The sequence below is a fragment of the Pangasianodon hypophthalmus genome, chromosome 1 (assembly GCF_027358585.1).
Source record: "Pangasianodon hypophthalmus isolate fPanHyp1 chromosome 1, fPanHyp1.pri, whole genome shotgun sequence".
In the NCBI taxonomy this organism is placed as follows: Eukaryota; Metazoa; Chordata; class Actinopteri; order Siluriformes; family Pangasiidae; genus Pangasianodon; species Pangasianodon hypophthalmus.
Genome location: NC_069710.1, coordinates 26,373,653 through 26,392,485, shown reverse-complemented (window position 1 = coordinate 26,392,485; position 18,833 = coordinate 26,373,653). Strand labels below are relative to the sequence as shown.

The 18,833-nt window shown below is 40.8% G+C and overlaps 1 protein-coding gene across 3 annotated transcripts in view; it reads left to right on the top strand.

Annotated features, from left to right (window-relative positions):
- The first annotated feature begins 1,553 nt into the window (after positions 1-1,553).
- bcam (basal cell adhesion molecule (Lutheran blood group)) overlaps positions 1,554-18,833 on the top strand; it is a 49,702-nt gene continuing 32,422 nt past the window's right edge. For 2 of the 3 annotated variants that reach the window (XM_026944770.3, XM_026944769.3), the window contains exon 1: positions 1,554-1,796. In XM_026944770.3, coding sequence (XP_026800571.1) covers positions 1,733-1,796 — 64 coding nt within the window. In that variant the 5' untranslated portion in view covers positions 1,554-1,732. The remainder of the gene's footprint in view (positions 1,797-18,833) is intronic. The other variant, XM_026944771.3, reaches the window with a different exon arrangement.

Below are 18,833 nucleotides of genomic sequence, written 5' to 3'. Positions count from 1 at the left end.
CTATTTTCATAGGGCTACATGATCCATAGTATGATCTATTTTTTGTCTATACACGATTTCTACAACAGGGGTTATCAACTGGCAGACCGTAGTCCAGATGCATACAGAGCAAAGTATTTCAGTGGACCCAATCGAGTACTTAAAATATACCATACCAGAGCTGGTAAATGTACGAAAAAATACAGACACTAGTTTTTTTAAACATGAACAAGCTTGGCTTCTGTAACAGATCTTCCGTTGTGAAAAACAAATGCATGCATTTATGTAGATTATTTAGCTTAAGGTAGCTTATCAGACCAGAAAGTAGCTACAGGGCTCGAGACATTAGGTCAGAAATGGGAGAGTTCACAGATTTTTTTCACACTCTCTGGTACAATCTGTAAACGGACAACATAGCTTGTTTAAGAAAAGAAAATGATGAAAACATTATGGGCCAATTGAACAAAGAAGTATGTCTTAAAGGTGCATTAGGTAAAATTTGTGAAAAAATAGGTCTCTATCGGTTAACTGGGTGGAGTTCAATAAGATTTGAATGTTTTTTTTTTTTACTCATTGTGCATTTCCACCCCCAAAACCTATGGTGGTTCAACTAGAGTTATCATTATTAAGGACTGTCATAACATTACTTTCATGCACACTTGGACATTCAACCACTTGAAAGCCAAGTTACAACTCATAACATATAAACATTCGAAATTCTATCATAATGATTTAAAAGAATGTGTAGGGGCTTAGGGGCGTGTCTATTTAATGACTGACAGGAGGCCAATCCAAATACAAACAAACCTACTGGACCAGAAGGCAGGTTTCCAAACTGTTTTTTTTTTTCCAGCTACAATACATACTTGTTCTGAGAAAATGGCTTAATTTTTTAAATCATTTTTACATAATTTGAATTTAATTTTTCCCATTATTTGTACTAGTAAGAAATGAAAACTATTGACTATTGCACCTTTACTTCTCATGTCAAATTCTGTAGTACTAGTCGAAAGAGTAGTAACATGATGCAGCATTATGAAACAGAACATAAAAACTTCAGCTTGTCTTATTTATAGCCATAAACAAATCACTGATGGCTAAGCATTTTAAAGGTCACCCTTCAGTTAATGTTTGTTGACTTTTCTAAGTGAGGAATTGTATGTATCTGGACTTTTAGAAATATTAATTCAATACAAGATCATATCATAGAATCTGTTTTTATTTATAATAACTTTGAGGTCTATTGTAGGACCTTGCAGTGAAGTGTGTCTATATTATATACTTTAATAGCAGTTTTGTAGGTTCTGTAGGAAGATCTATTATTTAATTAAAAAAAAAAAATTAAAGGTTTCACTGTAGGGTGTGTTTCTATGGTCTATGTATAAGATATTTGTATTATTTATGTTTCATATGAGTGTCCGTGTTAAGAATGAAGGTCTGTATGGGCTTCTCCTGCTGGGAACATGCCCACTGAGAGGAGGTGGAGGAGGTGGAAGGGGTGGAGGGTCACCTTTTGTGCGAATACATCAACCAAAGGCACCGCCTGCCGCCCGCATCTCAAGTTTCTCTGAGCGCAGAATCAGCGGGTGCGTGAGTGAGTGAGTGAGTGAGTGTGTGCGTGTGCGTGCGTGCGTGCGTGTGCGTGTGTGCCAGTGCGTGTGAGACAGACGCAGAGTGAGATCGGACAGCCGAGCGGACTTCACAGAGCCGAGTTTCCAAGAGCAGAAGGAAGAGAAGTAGTTGAGAAGTGATCATGGACAGGATGATATCAGGACGCGTGTGGCTCGCCTGCGTTTCACTCTTCTTCCCACTGCACGGTGAGCCGAGTTTAGAGCACAACTTCATTATTTACCCCTTCTCCTTCTCCTTCTCCTTCTTCTCCTTCTCCTTCTTCTGAATAGTCTGTTTGTTTAACTCTATTTTTTATCTTTTCTTTTGTGTGTGTGTGTGTGTGTGTTTTTGAGTGAGTTTAAAATAAATGAATGAGGAAAGATTTTACGGCGCCTTTCGTGTCGGACCCCTCGGTTGCCAGATTGAGTGAATTTCCTGAGCTATGTAGAACTATTTCTAATCTCAAAATGAAATTAAATGACTTATTTGGTTTTATGCGGTTTATTAAAGCATGATTGCAGTGATTTAGAGAAGAATGGAAGATGCGATAGAACTGGAGAAACAGTGAGTGCAATCTGGCAACCCTGAGCTAAAGCTTCGGCGCAACAACCAACAACCTGCTCCTTCACCTGCAGCAGTTAAAGCGCAGGGAAAGACAAAAAAAAAAAAGGAATTTCAGACGACATAGGATGATAAATTTGCATTAAAGAAGAAAATCCCACAGTAAATGGCACAGGCTGTTTCATGTAGCATGCAGTGGTCGCTGTAATTGAGAAACTGTTGCATTAAGCGCGCGCGCTGGATCTGGAGGCTTGATCCGAATGCAGGTCTTTGCAGTAAAGGAAGCTCATGTTTGTGGTCCACAGAAAAAAAAAAGAAACGTGTTGAATTAACACCTGCACTGAAGAATGTACTCATTCAGTGTTGAATTAGTGCTCAGTTGTGTCCACTTGTCTGCTCATGCAAACACTGCAGCTCTCAGCTCCCCCAGAACACACCACATAACCCATCATTTGCAGCACACTGATTCTTTGCAGCAGGTGTGTTGATTTAGGGTTGGAGCAGATCTCCAGCAGACCAGTTGGTGCCCACTGACCTACATGAATAATGCTGATTTATGAAGATGTGCTCATTAGGTACGCATTAGGTAGACTGCTGTTTTTATGGCTCTGTCTCCATCTAAAATTTGATCACTGTTTGTTATATAATGATAGTGATATATTGATGCACAAAAATAGACCCAGCAGCGTGCTCCAGTGCTGAATTAACTCTTACGCTACTACATTGCAATGTGTGCAGGTTTGTGCCAGATTTAGGCTTGCATAGATAAGCACACTGGTCATCTGGTTGTGTAAACTATGGAAAAGTATCATGATTTCAACTGAGTGGCTCTGGTTTTGTTAAAAGCATTTGTATCCATTTCAAGGTCTCTCTTTATCTCGTCCTCCCTCTCCGGTTTTCAGTTCGTCTCCTCTCCCGTTGGCTTTGTACGATTACCTATCCACCCCTTCACTCTATCATCACTCCTTCTGTTTGCCTCCACCTACAGCTCTGTATCTTTGGCCTCATACATTTAGTTGCATTATTCAGTTTACCTTTATGCTGTTTGACTTTATCCTTCCCTCCTACACTTCTTTCCACCTGTCCTTGCTGGTGGTTAAGTACTCTGCATCTGTTTCTGTTTTTTTCCCTTCTCTTTTACTGTCTTTCAATCATTCTGTCCACTGCTCTATAATTTTGAAAAAAAAAAATCTCCGACTATAAGGTAGCTTTCTGAAATGGCATGCAACTTAATTGACATGCAAATACAGATGTCTGCTTGTCCTGACTGGTTGGATGCTGGTGGTCCACATCGTTTGTATTTCTGTCCTGTTTACGAGGCTTGGGGTGCCAAAGAGACCAGAGTTTTTCCTCTGAGCAGCTGCTAGAATGTGACAAATTCACCAAGTGGTTAGACTTAAAAATGCTGACCCCTCTTTTAAATTCCCATGAGTAAGCAAAATGCACAAGTGTCACACTCTCAAATCTTTCACCCACATCCACCCACATCTTTCACCCACATCCTCCAAATGTGTCAAAGTGGAGTTTGGTGGTTCAAAGAATGGTACGGATCAATTTTAACCTATCTTCATACACAGAGGCACTGGTGATATGAAGTGTATTCATGATCACAGACACAGGTCGGATGCTGGCGGAAAGAATCGTTGAGACAGTGTTTCAGCAGTGTGCAAGGCGGCACTCGGAAAATACCACGCTTCCCCTCTTTGTCTTTTCCAGGCTTATTTCCCGCACTCATTTCCTTGCTTTAAATTCTCCTCAAGACCAAACCCCCTCCTCTTTTCCACCTTTCCATCAAGCACACACACACACACACACACACTAACTACCCCCCATAGCCATCAGTAATTATTATGGCATTAGGGAGTCTTCAAATGAAAAACCTGCTCTTTCATCTGGGCCAAAAAGATAAAAGCCAAACCCAATTTTAAGGACCTTTCTAGTCTCAGAGGCCACCAGCTCAGGCAGAGGCACACATGCACATGCACACACACACACACACGCACACATATTCACTTGAACATGCATTTGCACCTTATGATAACAGTGAGTTGAGATGGTAATGCTGTCAGCTTGGTTAGTTGCTGGGTTTGGTGAAGCTGTGTGGGGGGCGAGGGGGAGGGTCGGTTGTAGAATGAGATTTAGCATGTAACTCTGGGCCTCTGACTTTCTTATTAGCCGTGGTTCAGGAGGGGAATCAGCCTGGTATGAGAGGCATTCAACTGTGGACAGGCTGTATCTCGCCCCCTGACTCTCTACTTCCCCTCAATATGACTCTTTCTCTCTTTCTCTCTCTCTCTCTCTCTCTCTCTCTCTCACACACACACACACACACACACAGGTGGCCAACAGTGGCTTGCCACAGAACTACAGCGTGCTGGTGCGCTGGTGTTAATCCAACAGTGCAATATGGCACTTTGGTGTGATGCTGTGTACCATTCATCATGAACACACCACATTTTCATGGTATTTAAAAGCCCTCCATGTTTGCATGATAAATAGCATTGTGAGGCTTTTTCCTGTTTTGTCAATTCATTCATTTATTTACATTTGTTGAGAATAATAAAGAAGGAGTATGAAGTAAATGTGGCGTATTCAATGATACTATAGCACTACTATGATAAATTATGTCATAAATAGGCATTTACAACAATATCCAATAAATATTTATTCTTTATATTAAGTAGTGACTTAAATTAAGTCTGGATTCACTGCTACCCTGAACAGGATAAGGTAGCTGCTAAAAATGAATGAATAAACAAGTAGTTAAAGTAGTTAAACATGTCTAAACATGTGTTAAAATGCAAATTAAAAGCATTTTAATTTGATTTTCTTTAAAATAAAAAATATTTTAATAACATTTTAAGTATCATGATATTTTTGGCATTTCATCCATCCTTACCGTGCAGTAAAAATCTGTGTGTAAAAATCATTTTAAATTCATGAAAAAAATTATACCAGCAGTTTGATATAATCCATTATGAAACTGTAGTATCTTTACCCTTTAAAATTTTTCCAAAAATGTAATATAGATAGGGAAATATTTTGTATGTCTGCTCATAAACTGAAGTTTAATCTATTGGCTGGATGTGGAAGATTAATTGGAATCTCTGTAAAGTAAATTTGGAGACCGTGATGTTGAGACATGCTAGAGTCTTGGTTATCATACATCTGGCAGCTACAGGAATTTCGTCATAAGACAGCTGCTAAATCTCGAAGAATGATATGAGATATGAGATATGAGAATAGACATCTCATCTACACCAGTCTACCTTTTAATATCTTTAAAGTCGGCTACAGTACAGTTCAATACACACTTGGCTAATGTTATGGATTATCTCTGTGTAACCATCTCAGATGTTCTGCCACTTGTCTGTCTCTGTTCGGGTGTCTTCAGTAATGTTGGTGTGAGATAGGGATCCGTGACCATGTTTACCATGGTGTTTACCATGTTTGCTTCTGCTGTTTGTGGCCTGGCATTGATGGCTATCCTACTATGGGCATTTTGAGGAAAAATGTGTGTGTGTGTGTGTGTGTGTGTGTGGTTCTCAGAGGCTTGGATGGAAAAAGCATTCAAACAAACCCAGGGAGATCACTGCTAACATCCAGCCTCCACCAATGACGCTCTATTCACTTCAAAAACGAAGCCCGTCTCCCTCCCTTCCATCATCCCCCTGTGAGTTTGTTGTGAAGAGTCCAGACTCTGCCAAGAGCTTCAGCGTTCAAACACTCTCCTCACACTACAAAGTGCTGGAGCTGGGTATAGACAGGCACAGAGGAAGCACTCTGGCCTTTGATTCATCCAAGGCTCTACTTTTAAAGGTTGCCCTGTTATTATGGCCATGCAGGAAATGCAGATGGGAGGAAAAAAAAAAGAGAGCATCAGTGTCTGTGTGCTATATACAGAGTGTGTGCTAGGGGTGGTAGTCTAAAGGATGGCCTTGAAAGTGGGGTGATTATGATGAGAATTGTGTCTCGGAAGCTCTTTGGGGAGAAAGATAAGCCCCGCTGATCCATTTAGCAGTGGAGAGTGCTGCATGATAGGTACTGATGGTCATGGGGTTTCCTTTGGGGAAAAATATTGCTCTTTCCTAAGTAGCCCTGTTTATGAACTAATAGGAGCCATCATACATTAGTGAAAGATATGCTCTCCCCTTGTTCCATTAGATGTGGATCGATAAGCAACTAAGCATTAGATGTGCCTGATTGATCTGTTTTCTCATTGTTTTCACATCTATCACCAACTGGTACCAAACTGTTTCCTTTCTATTTATAACTCCAGTTTCCATCTTCTTTCTTCAGTTGCTACAGGCAAGTATCACAAATATGTTTGTGTCAAACACTAGTGACTTTGGACTATCTGTCTTCTCTGGGGTACCTCCCACACCTGCCTTAAGCTGGTGTAACTTTAACACACACAGGTCAAAATGCCACGGTATGTTGAAACAGGCCTGGAGTAAAGACTCCTCAAACATTCCCTTCCTCCACTAGACTGTGTCCATTGTCCTGTTCATCTCAGCAGGCAAACATGCCCTGGAGATCAGTATGTTCACGCAAGGGGAATAAAAGGGTTTATAGCCTAGAGCTGATGGCTGTTTGGTTAGCTGAATGCACCCTTGAGCCAAAGGATGCACCGCCCCCTCTCAAGAGGGGTGGGGTCTCTCCCGAGATACTAGATGTGGTTCGAGGCAATTCTCATTCCAATATATTGTAGTCAGACTGTATTAGATATCACTTTAGGAGGTGGGTTCTGATAATCAGGCATGCAATTCAGCTACTGCAATATTAAACATATTATTATTGCAGATACTCAGCTCTAGATATGGCTATGATAATTACGTTCGAGTCACATGGTGATAAATGGATAAATTCTTTATTCTTGTAAATTCTTTGCTCTTCTTATCAGCAGCTGTATTTGTATTTAAAGGCCACGAATTGGTTCATTCATTAAATTTAACAGTTAACAGGCAATGTATGCACCTTACTAGCTAGCATTAGTAGCTACCTAGCTATGTTAGACAGCTCAGTCTTTTCTACGAGAACTAACCCTATTTAAAATGCCTAGTTGTGTATATAAACAACTAGCTAGCATGCTGAGCAATTGTTAGCAGTGAATTAGAAACAATGATGTACGATGGTGCTAAAGTCCAAAGGTCTGATGAAATTTGTTTTTGGTTAAAATGCTCCCCAGTTAGACTAGAACATTACCGTGTACTTACAATGTAGCCAGACTCTAGCTACATCTCTGACACATACAGTAGCATGTGGGAGATGCTAACTTCTCCCTCATCTAGTAGTCCTTAGCTAACCGCTAGTGAAAAGAGTGAAACCCTGCTATCCTGCCCACCCGATGAGAGCATCGCCATCTGTGCGCTCGGGCTTGGGCCCAATTGTTGCGGCAAAATTTTCCACCACCCAGCCAACAGAGCTACATATGTGATTGGCCAAATCTTAGCCAGTTTGTGGATTTGTTTTGGCTCAACAGTCACAGTATATGCCAAAGTCCACCAAAACACAGCTTTCTGCAGCCTTTTCCACCAACATACTAGTGTACACATGAATTTACATATATACAGTACATAACATGTATAGTATCTACTTTGATATAAAGTGTTATAGAAGACACACCAAGTTAAGCAAGTCAAGTCAGACATTAAACAAGGAATAAAACAGACAGGGGAAGGCTATTTATCTCTCTTATATCACAGTGAGTTGCCGATGGCAACGATGGCAATTTGTAATCACACATCATACTTTCTATCTGTTTATAGTATAATGTTGTTTAATGTTGTGGAAAGTCCATAAAACTAGTTAGTTAATGTTATCACTTATGTTGCAGCAGATAATTACATTACGATTACGTTACATAGATTATTGTTGAGCGTCCAGCATACAAGTCGTAGTGAATGAGGTGTTAGAATAGAAATAACATATTGCCACAAATGTGGTTTGAATTACACCTGCACTACACTCAGAGCCATGCTGGTATAGAAACTCAAAATTGAGAATGCAACAGCACCGTGGTCTAAAGCAGATCACTGTTTGCAATGTCCTCCTTCGTCTGTCTTTTTCCATTCTGGGTATATTGCATTTACATATAGCACAAAACAGACCTGTTTCCTTGGAACATGTTTCATGGTTTTTAATCTAGTTAACGATTAACAGGTTATTATGAACCTCTCCAGGGAGAATGGTGACCTTTTTATTGCTCTAATGGTGCATGAACTGGGAGCCCCATAAAGCATTTTTGGAGTGAATGTAAATGTCAAAGTCGGAAAAGAGCTAAAAGGAGAAACAGTAAAATATCTTCTGAAGAAAGCTGAAAAATGCTTTAGTGTTTGAGGCCAGTTCCATTTGGATGGTCACCTCTGACGTGTGTTCTCATGCCTTAAACATTTGAAGTCTTACTGTTCTGTGAAACAAGATGTGCTCCACAGGAATCGGGATAAAGATGTCTATGAGAGAAGGGGTTTCCCGCTTTAGCTGTTATGGATCAGGTGGCAGATTGTATGTCCTACTGAAGCCGCATGTTCAGGTGATTCCCTCCGGGAGATAAGAGCCTCTCACAGCCTGTCTCCTAGACACCACAAAACCTGTGTGAGCTTGACTTTACAGTGGCAAAACTAGCAGTTTTGAGTTACCGGAGATATACATTATGTGAGCCATGAATTGTCTCTCACCCACCCTTTAACTCTCTCCCCATGCATACCTTTTCAGTGACTGATTAACAGATCAGAGAGTGTGGTGTTTGAGCATGTATTCTTAATCACAATCCTAGGCTGCTAGCTAAGGAGTTTTAAATGGTGGCTAAAGAACCCAGAGGTAGACGCTAGTGAGTGCCAGCTCCAATTCTCATTCTCTTTTTGATTGACACCTCATCTCATAATCATATTCAAGCCTGCGGCAGGTGATCTCGCATTCACTCCCAGTGTAATATAGGCCAGTAGGTGCTTTCTCTATTCTGTGGACCCTCCCTGGATGACAGGCGGCTAAAAATGCTGAATTTTCTCTGCAGATGTGTTGATTCAGTATCAGGCTCCAGGCCCTACAGTGCATGTCCATCTCCTCGGATAACCTCAGGTGAAACTGAAGCCTGGGACACACACTGAATTTTATATGTCAAATGAGGTGCATATTGTCAATTGCATCGTAGCGTATTCTTTGTTGTGCTCTGGCAGTGCTACTGAGTATTGAATGAATCTTTATTACATGATGTACTTGCTTGTGGCCATGAAAGTAAACTTTGCTCTGACCAGGCAAGGATTTAGTCCATTATCAGTGGAAATGACCTTTTAACAATTAAATTACTTTCCTTTCTGAGGACTCTAAATTTGCCATTCACTCAAACCAGAGATCAGCATTGTGCTTATGGTAAATAGACAGGAAGCCTTGTGTGATATGCAAGAAGCAGTGCGACATAAACAGGATATCCTGTGTTTTTCAGGTTCACAAAGCAGTGTGGTTTTAATGAATGGCTAATTAGAAAACAAATTGGATAGTTGATGAAGGGAGGATTAAGATAAAATCTGCTGTGCTTGTGTAGGGTATTTATGTATAGGGTCCAGGGGTTGAAAATCTTTCCTTATCTGTGCTGGACAGTGCCCCCTTTGCCCATGGGACACTCCCTCAATTAGCAGTTGGAGTGGCCATGTGTCCTGTGTGTGGGTGTGTGTGCGCGCATAGTGAAGCGCCTCAGTAGGGAGGGTTCGACATGAGACACATGTTCAGTAAGAACAGATGCTCACAATGCAGTAAGGGAGCATTCATTGTTGGCACCACATTTTTCCTCTCCCATTCCCTTCCTTCCTTGTCTCTTTGAGATTGTGCCTGCATTGCTCACTTGGGTGTGAGTGCGATACCTTTTTTTGGATGAGGACACACACTCCCAACACACTGTCATCCTTTTTTTGTTCTTGCTCTAAACCACCTTCCTTGCCTCAGTTTCCTCTTTGTTGATATTGCCTGGGACGCACAATAACTACTAACTGTTCTAGTAACTATACTAGAAACTTTCTAAGATTCTATGGGGCGTGGCTATTTTAAAATGGAAAATTCAAACAAATACAGTCCTTCCCTAAAGCCACATCCGCAAAACACTTTTGTGCATTGTCTAGTTTAGATCTCCTTAATGTTAATGTTTGCTGAATTTACAGGAGACACGATTTGGCAAAGGGAAACACCTCTTGGTCATGACTGGTTGGATGTTGGCGGTCCATGTCATTCAAGTTTTCTCCTAGTTACAGAGACTGGGAAGGAACAGAGATTGAATTTTCTCCTCTGAGTGGAGAGGAATATGTGTGTTTTTACTTAAAAAATAAAACCTATAATGCTTTAATATACTGCCAGGACCCTTTGGTGAGTCCAAGCTTAAATACACACTTTTCCTATTAGTTTCACTGTAGGTGCTGGAATATTTATTGTAGTTGCGTAATAATATGCTTTAAGATGAATAAGAGGATAATAATTTGGGCTGCCAGAGTCTAACCCCTCAATAGAAAATAAGTGGGCAGGCTGTGTTCTTTTCTTTCTGGGAAAAAAAACCTACTTCATTATTATGTAATGCTCACACAGTCATATCTTGTTCACACTTGCAAAAGAACAAAGTAACTGGCTATCTAGTTTGTCCCATTACATTCTCTCCGCAATCACATGATACTAGGACAACCTGTACTAGCGTCTGATTAGTGAGGAAAATAGCGAGGTGAGGCCGCTGTTTTAAGTAGAGAATTTTACACTGAAGTGCTACTGATATATGAGTCTCTGTGTCTGTCTATGTTCCTCTTTGTTTCTCTCCATTCTGCACGCACACTTGTACATGTATGTCAGGAGGATGACAAGGCTACATTGTTAAGGAATTCCTCAGGAGACTGGAATGCAGGTATTAATGCAGTGTGATTAGACACAGAGTGAGACGGCGTGGAAAAAAGGGAGCCAGAGCAGCAGAGAGAGGGGAAGAATGGCAGAGGAGGTGAAGAAAGAAGGGAGTGGCAGAATTAGATGAGGATACAGGATAGGAGAGACCAGAGGGGGTGAAAAATGAGTTTTTATTAACATGTCTGCCATTGTTGTTTGTGTAGATGTGGGACATGGAGGCCTTGAGTAGCTTGTGTGTGTGTGTTTACTGGTCACTCTAAAGTTTACATGAAAATAGCATGAGAAAATGACCCAGGGGACCCAAAATGACCCAAAGTTAGGAATTTGGATTTAACTACTGCAGTTACATAAACATAACATGCACATAAATAGGAAGTCTGGGAGGTACTGATGTAACTGTAAATGCACCAGTTGATGATGGAACCTGCTGTGAATCAGTGTGAGAGAAAGAGAGAACAAGAGAAATGGGGAGCGTGTAGATGTAGAAATGTAGAAATGTTTTAATGTAGAAATGGAGGAGGGCTGCCTTATGGCGTCTCCATGACTTGTAGTCCTGTACTACATCCCTGCCAGTATGAGCTTTGCTGCTTCTTTCAAATGCCAGGTGGCATCAAGCACCAATGTGCCCTGGCGCCAATACGCCTCTCGCCCCCCCCCCCCCCCCCCCCCCCCCCAACCCAGAGGGTGGTATGATCCCTGTCAAAGTCACCCCCTTCTCCTAAAGCCTTGTTGGCACAACCTTAACTCAGGTGTAGCCAATCACTAAGCCTCATTTTCCCCTCACCCCACTTCCTTCTCTGCCCATCTGTTTCCTGTGTGCCCAGCAGTTGGCTGCCTCTGGTTTGACGTTATCCCCACAAATGAGCAGTCTGAGATCTTTTCCTTCCAAAATTGACTTGATTTAGTTCTTCTACATTCATCTTTCCTTGTTAACTCAGAAATATTTTCATTTAAATTCTCAACCCTTCTGAAAGGCTTTGATTTGGATGACATTTATAGATCACTGACTTCAGCAAAAGAAATGAATGATATATTTTTTTTTTTTGCTCCAAAGAGCTACCCCTAGATTTTTTATCAGGCCATCACTATTACTTGATCATATAGTAATACTGTGTTTTATAATCAGAATTTGAATAATTCTTTTAATGCTATTACTTACATACCTTCCTTCGAATTGTTTTCCTTTCAAGTTGTTCTTTGATATGGCCCCTTCATTGAATTCTGTTTTTAAGTTAATTGGATGTTAAGTTTCATGAAAGGTGATTTATAAAGTGATTATGATTATAATAAGAAGAAAAGCAAAGCTGGCGGTGCGTACACACACGGGACACTCACAGCAGAGAGGAGCAGCTGGGAAACAGTTGGTCAGAGTCACAGACAGGGAGCTTCTGTCACTAGGCAAGATGGCGGCATTGCCACGACATGATGTACGTCTCTGTGTTTTTATGTGCAGCCTTTTCATTTCTGCCACTGAAGCTGATCTCAGACTTTTGCACTCTGTTTCTGCTCTGTTTTCTTTTGCTTCTGCTCTCTATCTCTCTCTCTCTCTCTCTCTCTCTCTCTGAGAATGGTGGGATGAACACTTGTGCTAGGGGTCTGTACAGAGTGTGTGGGGAGAAGAGAGACAGCTGGACACACTGCTGCTCAGGATCAGCTTACACACACTCGATGGCTCATGTCTTGCTCTCTTCTTTCTACGCCTTCCATGCCTTTTTTCCTTCCTTTCTTCTTTTCTCTGTCACTACACTAGAGCTGCCCAATATACTGTGCATTCATCTTTATCACAGTGTTGGCCTATACTGATACTGAGGAAACTTGCACTTTGTAAATGAGCGATTATGATATTTTATTGTGTTATGTGAGCTGTCCGAACATCTCAGACGTTTCAGATATGTCTCTTGGTCAAATGATTGCAGGCTAGTGTTTACCTGTAACAAATCACAAGTTTGTTTTAATATGCTGAAAAACATTATAATATGTCATTTTTGTCCATATCTTGACATCCTGATCTACGTATATTTTTCTTTCTCAATTTCTCAATCTAGCGTGCACACAAACACACACACACACACACACACACACACACACAGACACACACACACATTTGGTATTCTCATATTTATGGGTCCCTGCTACATTAAAATTTATACATTCTTCTATTCTTGTGAGGAATTCCCCTCAAAGAGAGTAAGAAGAACAAAATACACACACACACACGCACACACACACAGTGTAAAGTGCTGGATTAGTCAGTTGACTCAGGAGAGTAGTGCCGAAGCCAGAGCTCAAACACACAGACAGTGAAACCATAGCTGCTGTCTGGAGGTGAAAACCACTCCAGGCAGCACACACACACACACACACACACACACACACCATGGTGTAGTTGGAGACACATTTTTAAAATGAGAACCTTGTAGTCCCCTTGGGGAGGCACTCATTTGAGAAGAATGAGTTTATTCGTTCATGGAAAAACCTACAGACTGCAGATGAGTGCAGTGCCATGTACTCACCCCCTCTCTATCTCCACCCCTAAATATCCCTCCTGAAATTGACAGATGGCCTCTCTGTAGTCTTCCTCCCGTTCTCTCGTTCCCCTTGTACCTGTTTGGACATGGACTGCCCCCCTCCTTACTTCCTCTGATTCCATAAAACGCTCCTGCTGTAAAACACACTCATACGACCTTTTCGCCCTGTACCAAGGACTGAACTTTTTTCCCCACTGGCGTCTGGTTCAGTAGCAAAAAGGTTCCAGTGTTTGGGGTTGCCTTGGTCTTGTTGTAGCCAGTCTAACCAACATAGTCTCATACGTCCAAAGACACAACAATTCACTGAGTTCATATGAAAATCTTGAAATGGTTAAAGAAGAAATCCACCTTGAATGATGTTCAGTCACATCCAAGATTTTATCTTGTAATAAAATTCTAAGTTGATTTTTTTGTTTGTTTAAACTTCGTGGGTTTATTTTCATTTAGGTTAACGGTTTCCTGCAGTGCCTTTCGACTACCTGCTGACAGTGGTACAGTGGGATTTAGCCCTTTCTCTTTCGTTACCTAAAGAAGGTGATGCAGCAGCTCTTTAGTCCTTTATTCTGTCCAGGTTTCTCACCTCCTCATCTGTACACTCTGCCCAAACAGGAAGAGTGCCAAAGCTTCAACTTCCATGCTAATACCTTTATTAACACCATCATGCATGTGTCACAGAACGCTAACTAGCCGAGTTTGTGCCATAACGCAGTGCAACTGCATTGTATATCTGTATTGCATTCTGGGACTTTGAGTCCAGTGTCTGCAGTCTCTACTACTTCTGCATTGGATTTGTCAGTAGTAATTTCTCAGGTTGGTGGGAATTGTTGTCTCTAGTTAGAGCCGGTTCTTGTTTTTGAGTGTGTGGTGATAAAAGCACGTTAGCATCAGGGTGAGGACGGAGCGTGAATGCCTGGACGCTGCTGTGTGTGTCAGTCTCTACCTGACGTGTTTATTCTTTCGATCATGCAAAGATCTGAGAGCAGAACTGAGCTGGTTTCTTTTTGAGTAAGATTCTCTCTGAGCACTGTAATGAATTATGGATCCGTCTGTGTGTGTGTGTGTGTGTGTGTGTGTGCGTGCGTGTGATGTGTATCTTTGTACTTTGTTTGATGACAGTTCTTATCTGTGTGTTAAATACTTTAAATTTTTCTGAAGTTCTGTGTTAGCTGCCTCATGTCTTATTAGCGGCACAACATTTCTGTTTCTTTTCCTCTGTGTTTGTATTCCATCTTTGCAGGAAGTGAACAGTAGCGCTTCTCTCTTTGTTGTCCTTCTTATCCCTCTTTCACTTCTTACTTTTTCACTTGCTTACACTCTGAGGTTCTGACTCATGGCCCTTTACTCCCCCTCTCCCTCCCTGCTCGTATCACTCACGGTTCTGTCCAGTGTGCCAGGATTCTGCCAGCTGGTGCCAGGACGCTGGTGCAGCTATTACATCTCTCCTCTCTTTACTACTTTTTATTCAACAGCCACCACATTTTGTGATTAAATGGAATAATATCTGTCTTTCTCTCTTCATTGTTAGGCCCCCATCTACTATCTCTTAACTCATTCATTCTTTCTCTCAGTGTTTCCAAACAACTGTTCTCTCTCTCTTTCTCTGTAGCCTTAATCAATACTGTTCTGTTGATTTAATAGAACAGTATCAGACTCTCTCTCTCTCTCTCTCTCTTTCGCTTTCTTTCCGTCTGTTTCTCTCATTCTCTTTCTCTCTTTCACTGTCTCTCCATATCCGTCTGTCTTTCTGTCTCTCTCCCTTTCATGCTCTCTCTATGCCTCTTTCTCTCTGTCTGTCTCTCTGTCAATATCTGTATCTGTCTGTCTTTCTGTCTGTCTCTCTCTCTGTCAATATCTGAATCTTTCTATCTCTGTCTGTCTGTCTGTCTGTCTCTCTTTCTCTCTCTCTCACAATATATGTATCTGTCTTTCTTTCTGTCTCTGTCTGTCTCTTTCTCTCTCTCTCCATCAACGTCATTTTGTCTCTATCTGTCTCTGTCTGTCTTTGTCTGTCTCTTTCGGTCCCTGTCTGTCTGTCTGTCTGTCTGTCTGTCTCTCTCTCTCTCTCTCTCTCTCTCTGTCTGGTCAGAATGCCAGCTGCAGTGATACGTGCTGCTTCGTCACTGCTTTCTCACTTATCTTTTATATTTTCTCTTTTTGTCTGCTTCCTTCTCTTTGATCACGTTATGCAGGTGATTTTCTTTGTTCTTTGCTCCTAGTTGAGCTCTTTGCTTGCTTATCAATTGTTTTAGTTTTTTCTTCTTTTTTTGCTCTAGTCTTCAAGGCATTTCAGCGCTGTGCTCTGGTGCTGAGTGTCTGGTAACCCCACCTGACTAGGTGTGGGCTTTGAATCACTGCCATTATTTGTTACTGTCGGTGTGTGTGTCACTGTTTGCCTCTAGTTGGGATATGTGATGAATTATTGTGTTAACATTGTTGGATCCTCCTGACCTTGACATGGTATTAAAGGTGGACGCTGCCGCTGCTCTTGTTTTCTGTCTGTCTGTAGCGTGGCGTCTTGGGAGAGGAAGATTTAAAGCCCTATTCAATTACTTAGTGTGTGTGACGTTGAACTGTCTATATGTGTGTTATGGGAGTCATGCATTGTATGAAGCTTAAGATAACCTCTGAAAGTTGAAAAGCATGCCCGCAGGTTATACACACATGACGTAAAGGCGTGCCAGCAGGAGGGAAGTGTGTGTAAGAATGTTGGTTTGTTCTGAGAAAGTATGTTTGTATATGAAACATTCAAAAACAGGAAATGTGTAAAGTGCACTCAGTGAATGGGCAGACATGTGTGTGTGTGTGTTTGTGTGTGTGTGTGTGTGTGTGTGTACACGGTGGAAAAGACAAATGGCTTTGTCGCTGATGAGACATATTTTTCAGACATGTATGACGTGGTTGGATGTTTGACATAACAGAAAGAAACACACTTATCTAAATGTATCTAGTCTTAAGGATTGGTGTCTCCATGTCTGATACTGAGTGACAGATAAATGCTGTGTGTTTGTGTGTGTGTATTCCAGGGAACATTATGATGTTCTTTTTTTTCACACCAGCACTACCAGGACTCTCCTTTTTTCCGCCACATTACAAGCCACAAGTTGCTAAAGTGATTCCACCAGACCAAAAAGTGATTTTATCAAAAAAAAAAAAACTTCTATTTTTATTTATTTCTCACTGCACCACTAATAATAGTAAAGCTTTTCGTCATGCTGTACAACCATAGCAGTGTATTGTGTCATTTTAGACAGCAATGCAGATTAAGAACAAAGTAAAAAGATTCAAATGGATTGAAAACTGACAGCAGAACAAAGACATAATGCTAATAGAGGAAAAATAGAATCTGGTAACATTAAATAAAGCAATGTAATGTCATTTACAATAAAAGCCTGGATAAATGGAAATAAAATGTACAGCAAACATAAAATAAAAAAAAAAAACCGTAAAACGATGTAATACAATCCATCAAAATTAAATCAAACTAGTAAATTCAAATAATCTCTAATAAAAAAATAAAATCTACAACTAATATTAAATAAAATGAGAAATAAACAGATTAAACAGAACTGGAATGCATTAAAAGTGATTTGCAATGAATTCATGGGGAAAAAACTGGAACTACAAGTTTCATGTAGCTAACCAGTAATAAAAGCCCATAGCCTCCAGGTTAGCATTGTGCAAACTGTAGTCATAATGTTTTTGAAGACATGCAGGTCTTTCACTCGAACCCCCATGGTCTGTATGCGTGTTGAGACGTGCATGACCATGTTTTGGTGCATTCCAGTGGAAGAGCTCAGCATGTGTGGGTTTCATATCATCAGCCTCATCTTTCTGCTTATCTCCTCTTCACATGTTTAATAAATAAATGCAAGAACTCCATGCTCTGAGCTAATAAATAAGTTAATAAATAAATAAAAAATAATAAATAAATGCATACCTAAATGCATTTATTCTCCATAAAAATACAGTTTTTAGTCATTATAACTACTCCTCAATTCTCATGAGAGGCTTTTGGTCATTTAGAGACTCTTCCTTATTTAATACTTCCTTATTTGGTATTATTAAAGCTCATTCTGATGAACTTTAGCTCAGGGTGTTTGAAACAGAGCGCATGGATAAGAGTTTTCTCACTCTTTGCAACTCGCGCGCATCACTGCCTTTAAAGTCTTCGTTCTCAATGCACCCTTGTAGCCTACAGGCGTTTTTATTATGGGACCCAATACCCAAATATCAAATCAGTCCTGTCTCTGATCCGACCCCACCTGTGACCTCTTTACCTTTCCCTATGTCCTCTTTGTCTCTCCTCTCCTCTGTCCCTCCAACTATCATCCCATCCTCCTTATTGTCAATCCAGTAATGACAGTTTCCCCCAGGCTGTTACAGTAGTGACATCCTACTTTGGCCCCCTCTACTCTTTACATTTACAGTTATTCCTTACTGAAATGGAGCCCTGTGTGTGTGTGTGTGTGTGTGTGTTGACAGAGCGAGAGATGGCAGGTGGGTTGTAATAAAAGCGACTAGATTGGAATGTTCCACCCTGGACAAGCTCAGAGCGCAAAGTTCTTGCATGCTAGCATTAACAAACAGCATGGCAACCTTCCGTTTAGAATTGGTCAAAGACTTGCAAACTTTAAAATTCTCTGCCTAAAGTGAGTTATCTTACTTTAAGAGATTAGCATCTAATCTCTATCTACACTATATGTCCCTGGGATCTGTTTTCTAGTTCCAAAGAAACTATCAGGCATGTTTTATACAGCAGGAGTCTGTGTCTGTTGTCAGATAGCTGGAGCTCTGGGTTTAGCCCAGTTTTTTTTTTTTCTTTGCTTTGACACAGCCAATTCAACAGTGCTAATTGGCATGTTCGTTAGGAGTTGAGGCAGGGAATAATGGAGTATTCCAGTGGTTTTTAACCTAATCCAGAGCTGCTGCATCTGTAGCATACATCGAAGACTTTGGAATTAGAAAACAGACCCCACGCATACGTCTTTCCCCACATTCCTGCTCATATTTGTCTGGCTCCTGGTCTATCTGCATCTGTGCATTATCATCCTGTCTGTCTTCAGCTGTCAGCACGCGCCTCACTAATGTGTGTGGAACTCAGTGGCATGCACAAATAAGTGTGTATGTGTGTGTCTACACAGACAATAACTCTCGTTCAGTATTAAGTAATAAAGACTAATAATTATGAATAATGATGAAAAACGGGTTATAATCTGACAAACATAAAATGCTCACACAGGTTTTCTTTTGTAAATTTGTTCCACATTAGAGTTCAGGCCAAGT